Consider the following 7,592-nt stretch of genomic DNA (forward strand, 5'->3'; position numbering starts at 1 on the left):
CAATTATAGCGCTGTATTCTGAACAAAAAAAACAAACTATTTTCCAAATTAACACATAAACTTGGAAGAGAAAATTTAAGAAGAAAGGCAATGAATAAGAACAATTCTGGATTCTGATTGTGTTCTCCCTATTAAAAACATAACAGAACAAACCCAGCGAAATAAAAGCCTTAAAAAATAAGAACAGCCAGTCTTTATCGCGTGCAACTAAATTAACCAGGACGTTCGTAATGAAAAAACACACCAATAATTTCCGATGTAGAAATTATACAAGATGTGAGCGTGCAAGAAAATCTGCAGTATCATGTGAGAAAAGAGATACTTCAAGTCAAATAATAATAATGTTTGTAGGTGACAGGATGTTTCTTTATCCCACGCATTATTTCAATGTATCGTTAAAAACGATCTTAGGGGTGGGTTGAAAAGGGGTCTTGTGTGCGCCAGCGTGATGTCTGATAAGCACTTGTACTGGCACCAATTAGTAACGGAATTGAAAATATGGACGGAAATTGAAATTGCACTGTCATTACACGTAATTTGAAAAATGTTTCCTTTTCATGCACGAACTGCGTGTTAATTACTTGACGTTTAAAAGGTTATAAAGTTGAGACTAAGTTATCAATACAAGTAAGAGATCAGAGCGTTAGTTTGCATAGACAGAATCACATAAAAAATTACAAAATGGATTGTAATCCGCGAATGTCGTTGCTACGACCACCGGCGGTCTATTTATTTGGTGGCGCATTCGTTATCGTATCCATCATGGCGGCATCACTAAACATTTTGATTTTAGCAATTCTAAGTAAAAGGTGTAAAAAAGTACGATCAAACAAACTTCTGACTTCTCTGGCAATATCAGATGCACTAACTGGTTTACTTGTAGGCCCTATATCCGCCTGGCAAATGTTTCAGCACAAAGCCCTGATTAATTGCAAAGTTGATTTGATCAGAAGGTACTTATTCGTTCTTTTAATTGGTTCGTCTTGTTTCGCGCTGGCGGGAATCGCTTATGATAGATATATATGCTTGACTAAGCTCAACAACTATGATAAGTATATGACAAGGAGAAAAATAACTATAATCATAGCATTCGGTTGGATATGTCCTGGATTGATTCCTATATTGAAACTAGCTGGAAAGTTTCCTTATCTGTGTATTGGTAATGCTGTTCTGGTGTTTTCTTCGTTCTGTTTGGTCATCTGTTACATCTTCATCACAAAAGCGGTCAGGAAGCAAAAGAGAATCATGAAGAAACATGCTTTAGAAATCAGCTTTACTTCTCCACAGAGAAGGTTAGAAACTTCAGTCAAGGAGAGTTGTTGTCAAAGATTGGAAAAAACAGTGACAATCTTGATTATTTGTCATTTGTGCTGTACTGTACCAATTACATCGTGGAGTATTCTTGATCTAGTCAACTCAACTGTCGTCAATTTTATAAACACAGAAACTGTTCAATATATTTACACAGTTGTTATTTTTATATCCCAGACGAACTCGTGTTGCAACCCGATTATATATTTCTTGAAAAACCCAGCAGTTCGGAAAGAACTACGCGATTTATTTAGAAAATAAAAAAAAAACACAGAATGGAATATAGTAAAACGTAATTTTATCCATATTTATACTTTATCAAATATATCTAATATAAAGAAATATGAATTGTATATATTTTATTAGAAATGATACCACCTTAAAATTTTGCTTTATTTTATTTTTAAAGGAAGCAGCACAATGACCCGAATTACACAACGTTGGAAATAAAGTCCGGGATTAGCGATTGATTTTGTTGTTGTTGTTTCATTTCATAGCAAAAAAATTAAAATTATGGTCATGTTGCCGGATTCGCGGCCCTCTTCAAACTTAGTAATTTTTCCTTACATAAACTAGCAAAGGTTTAGTCTCGTTGCATGTTAATCGTTGATGTGGTACAATTCTGTTTTTATAAGAACAATGAAGAAATGAGTAAAAAACTAGAAAAAAATAACTACAATGACAGGACTAAAAATTAACTGATTCTTTCTTTTTTTCTGAAAATAGAAATAAAGGTAATTTTCCCATGCTGTTCAAAATAATACATCAAAAAACAAAAAATGAGTGTCATATCAAGTTGACCTCGATACTAAAGTGAACTTCCTTCCATACTTCATGTTGTAATTGGATTTATTTGTCAAAACTGTGTTTTCTCTCATCCCACTGGAATGTTAAGGCTGAATACTGTAGAAACATCTCCTGTTGTATTAGAACTAGTAATTTAGCCAAAGTTACAAATTCCTAACGCTACAAATTCTAACGTTTTCGGCAGGTGCAGCGTCCAAAATAATTTTTTCTGCTACTCTCCTCTCTAAATAATATTCGTATCTTGTTTTGTTTTTATATCGATGCAAGGTAAATGGTTGTCGAAACTGCGGAAAAATCCGTACAAAGACGTCCTAAAATTCATCGTAAAATGATTAGTTGAATATATCATAAATAAGAAATCCGACATGCAATCATTTTCGTTCCAGAGCTCTTTAAGATAAGAGCTCTGGGGGCGAGAGTGACATACAATAATTTTCCTTGAAATAAAATGCACGATCCATAGAGTATTTTCAGCCCATAAAACTGGTTTCATTTTATCACATAACTATATTACTCAATAATAAGGTTAGGTAAAGTAACAATCTCTATGTTCCTAGAATTATAGTAAAATATACAGTTAAAAAAGCCAACACAAAAGATTACTTTTACTGCTTTTATAGTTTGTAGTGAGTTTGAAAATAAATTCATAAGCGATTTCCTGTTTTAAGCACCCCTTTTATTACCCACCCCCTCCCTAAAGTTTGAAAAATATGCGCCCAGGTAGTTGATAAAGGAAATACAGTATTAAATTCACACACATTACAGATAGGAATCATGAATGCTTTAATTTCACTATTGACAGAAGATATGTTCTAAATATTTGTGAAACTTGTGATCTTTTACCCAGAGCTACGTCCAGATTTAACATTTTTATTCCTATTTCACAGCTTTTAAATCCTAGTCATGTATATGGGAAGTTTTCGTTATCGTGAGTGAAACTCGTTTTTATGAAACCTTACAATGTATTTCAATTTTCGCTCGTTTTATTCATTACATGATACGTGAAGTTCCGGCCAAGAGGTGATTACATTACTTCAAACAAAACTCGTCCCCATGTTTTTTTTTATTGTCCAAACGAACAAAAAAAAATCAAATTCAGCTTTTGTTTGTTCTTTATTTTTTTTCCCTTTAGCTTAGCAAAATGACGGGAAAAGGAGTTAAAAAAAGAACATGTCCTCGCTCTAACCTCGTTCCCAGCGCATGTTGTCTCTTTTTTTTATATTGAAGCGGCAGCGCGTCGGGATTTCAGAAAAAAATACAAGATGCCCTGGGGACGAGGTTGCTCCGGCCCACCTTTTTCATAACAGATGTGGAAATTTGTATGATGGATGGACAAAATTTAATGCAAAGTTCAATATCTTGATGGCACTTATCTGCGTAGGTACGCGTCTAAGCACAATCATTTATTCAAATTCATTTAATATTACAATGTAAACCATTTAAGTGATTTAAACATTTCACAATCAAGGATATCTTGCAATGTATTGTTCGAAGTTTCAAGTTTATGAGTCAGAGGAAAGAGATTAGATAAACGGGAGTATGTGATATCAATGTGCTATTGTAGTACGCATTTTTATTATTATAAAGTCAATGAACTTCCAGAGAGCCTGAAGGAATACAAACTCTTTGTCCAAGTCTTTTTTTGGCTCCTTCAGTTACTGTGGTTTTGCCCGAGGAGCAGGAAATTCTTATTACTAACTTAGACAGTTTAGATCATACAAAACGATGCAATTTACTTCTTATTATTGATTGTTGTACATTAAAAAAAGGGATATTTCTTCATTGGTAAAAGTTATTAGGGGTGAATTAAACTAAAAAAGGGACATAGCAACATAAGGGAGGATTCTTCTTATATATATTTGGGTTTTTTGCAACCATTTTAAAAATATTTTGCTGTAATATTGTAAGGGAAAAAAGGATTACAAACTGGAGAAATGGATACTTCTGTCATTTTGATGAAATTAAGGATTAAGCACAAGCATTGGAAAAGCACTTGCAGGGATAAATCACCCCCTTCCTGGCAGAACATTTATTTTATAGGGAAAATATGTTGCTGCAGAGAATCAGTAGCTTACTCTTTAGCATTTTCACTTACTACAGTGGTTTAATATATCAGTTTTGCAATTACATGTGGGAACGATATTTAGTAAGGCATGTATGTACCTTATTAAGATGAGAAAAGGTTTAGGATCTAGACTTGGTTAGTAATTGCTTTAAGTTGTAAATACCCATCACATCGTGATGTTTGCTAGCCCTGGAAAGCCCTAAAATTACCAGTTAAAAGAGAAAAAAAACTATTTATTTTTATTCCTGAAAGTTTTAGATAAGTATAAACTATAAGAATCAAAATATTATTCAGTTGTTATTGCCATAAGCCTGGAAGTGATAACTATAGGTGTTATTTCTCCCTCAATGCTTATTCCTCACAACATACATGGCACATGCGCATAACTATTTCAGTCTATACCAATTCAGTATGCAGAGCTAACCATAAAGCAATATCAAACCATTGTCTTCACTTTCGACATTTTATTCAATCCAATATACGCAAATACTTCGGCGGCTAAATAATGTTCATCACCTTGTAACTTTAAGCTGATAAAGATTGCGCCAATAAGGTAATTATTCTCTCATCAGCGTTTCAATCGCAAACTGTAGTTGTTCTGCATTCCCTTTGTTCACGTTCTGCATGAAAACGCATTTTAATCGTAAAAATTTGTTCCTCCCAAAATCCCGATAAAATTTCGGATTAAAGTACTTTGTATTGCTAATTATTCGTTCTTTATCCACAACACAATAACCTGCATGGAGTAGGTTGGTACCACTCTACAGGAGAACAGATGCAAATCCACCATGGACCATCATTGTGGTACAATACTGTCTGACCTCAAACGCTATAAGGGAACACTTTTTTGTAATACACATTATGTATAGCTGTTTCACTTTGTTCATTGAATGTTCTGGGGTATAACTTATTTTTTATGTTTGGCATTGGTCATATCATTTTACTTTTTACTATTCTACTTTTTCATCAAATTTCAAATAATAGATTATATGCGAAAATTTTATAAACATAAAGATGACAGACTTGTCACAAAAAAACTACCTAAAGGCATAACAATTAATTTATTACCAAAGTCATTTGGTTTTGTATAAAATTTTCAGGGATTGTTTAGGTAATGGAGTACTGTGGAATGACCTACAAAAATACATAGAAGTAACAGGGAATATAAATAAATTAAAATTTTTGCGTATTCTCCTGGTATTATGTAAAATGGTTAGTGTGTGAGTCCCTACGGAGGACACTTAGCTTTTAATTATGCAAACTTAATTTTACGGTCAGTTAAATCTCTACGGCGTAATTTGCGTTCATTGCTTTTTGTGTTTTACTAACATTTTCTTTCTTTTTTTTTTTTTGCTTTGTGTAGTAAAAGAAATCTGTGAGAATAAGTTTTGTAAGGAGTTTTGTAAGGTTTCTCAAATTTCATGTGCTATAAAAAATACGCTAAAGAACGAAAAGGTTTTAAAGAATCGAGAATTTGCTTATTACGATATACATATTGTTAGTAAGAGTTACTTGCAACCTCGTCCCCAGGGCATCTTTTATCTTTTCCAACACCGGACGGCGATACGGCCCGAAATAAAAAAAGAGACAACATGCGCTGGGAACGAGGTTGAGTCACTTGCTATTTGTTATATTGTATGTCGCTGATAGGCTTGGGCGTAAATTTTTTTTTTAATATGTACTTTGCACGTAGGCTGACAATATATAGTTGGTAACTCGTTTTATTATTTGTTGATCGTGCCAGTTAAAATAATTGTCATTTTGCATAACCAGTTAATATGCTTAGCTTCCGAATTTATCACAATTCCCGTAGCACATGTACCCTCATGAACGAATGTGGTCGATGAGATCGACGTCGATAGATTCGACCACATTCGCGTTTTATTCCATATATGGCTTTCTGCAAGTTTTACCACAAGATTTTCGGAAACCCTTTAGTTATTCTTCCAAGAAATAGCCAGTTTCACCCTGTTTTCTTTGTTCTTGTTCTTTAAATTTCGCATCAGTTCTCTGGAAGATGATTAAACGGTAAAAAACCCGTTTCCTTCTAAATCCACGCAAGTGACGCTTAAGAATCATAGACGGCTGAAGTAGCGTTTGAAGTCGCGCACTCTAGTCAACTATTTGGTTTAGCGTTGAGTGCAAAGTTTCATATTTTGTTTATACGTTTCCTAGCAACAAATAGCAATAGCAACCAATCAAATAATTTTTTAGCTCGTATATGAGAATGCTAAGACTTAAATGTGTTGAGTAATCCCAAATATCTCTTTTACCGTTAAAATTAAATTATCCTAAACATTCTAAAGAGTCCAGTGCGTAAACATAAACAAATATGGCGCGTACTTTAGAGAACTTTTGCTCGTGTGTGCAAGAATTTCAACTAATGATCACGAAAAAGCTACTTTAAATTTATACAAAGTTTGGCATATGTCGATAGGAAATTTGGAATATTGCTTCGCGTTAATGGTAAGATTCAGTACTGATAGAAGATTGAGCTTTCTCACCAAAAGTTAAGAAAAAGGCAGCGCTCCTAGTTTTAGGCGCCAACAGTTGCGGGAGCTCTTAAGCTTCCAAGAAGATACAGAGACGACATACACTGAGTTGAAAAGGAGATTGAAGAGCATTATAAAGGATCAAGGAATCTCTCACTGCACTCATGATCAATGGGTTACTGAAGCTAAAGACTGTGAATTCGAGCCATCCGATTCCTAAATTTCAAACAGCAATTATACAAGATAATAATTTATGATAATAACTTTTTAAGCGAAGAATGAAACTGGCACAAATAATCTATGGAGCTGGCACACCGAGAAGTAAGCTACATGTAGGCAAACACTATGGAATCTCACATTAATCATTCGGCGAAGAATAACCACCATAAAAAACTGACACATTATGCGGATAAGCAAGGTCTGCGGCTTGCAACAAAGAAACCAACCAACAAAACAACAATAATGGTAGAGTTGTGTCGTTATTGCAGAAAAACGGCTCTGCACAAAGAAAGTTGCAAGGCGTGAACACTAACTGTGGCAAGACAATTCATTTTGAGCTACGAATATGGGGCAACAGAAATCAAACTTAATGCAGCGAAGAAGAAGCTGACAGCAAACTATGCAAGCTGTCACTGTAACCGATGTAAACATTAACAACACAGGATCACTATGCAGGTAAATTCAGGACCAAATCTAAATGTAATCCCGTGACATGTTTATAAAAAACACTTGAAACACAATCCTCTTTGACCAAGGCAAACCTGCAAACATACAACTCGGTTACCTTACCAATGAAGGAGACATTTGATGAACAAATTACTGGCAACAACAACAATAAGAATGTTCAGGCTACCTTTTATTTAACAGAGAGCTATGTAAAGTTTAATAGCCAAATAAAAGCTTTGATTTAGATGTAT

The 7,592-nt window shown here is 34.2% G+C and overlaps 1 protein-coding gene across 1 annotated transcript; it reads left to right on the top strand.

Moving 5' to 3' along the window:
* Positions 1–35: 35 nt before the first annotated feature.
* On the top strand, positions 36–1,670 carry LOC130613244 (trace amine-associated receptor 5-like). Its single transcript, XM_057434583.1, has one exon. It carries the CDS (start codon positions 682–684, stop codon positions 1,570–1,572), a length of 891 nt encoding a protein of 296 aa, XP_057290566.1. The 5' UTR covers positions 36–681; the 3' UTR covers positions 1,573–1,670.
* Positions 1,671–7,592: the final 5,922 nt, after the last annotated feature.

The sequence above is a fragment of the Hydractinia symbiolongicarpus genome, chromosome 10, assembly GCF_029227915.1.
Source record: "Hydractinia symbiolongicarpus strain clone_291-10 chromosome 10, HSymV2.1, whole genome shotgun sequence".
In the NCBI taxonomy this organism is placed as follows: domain Eukaryota; kingdom Metazoa; phylum Cnidaria; class Hydrozoa; order Anthoathecata; family Hydractiniidae; genus Hydractinia; species Hydractinia symbiolongicarpus.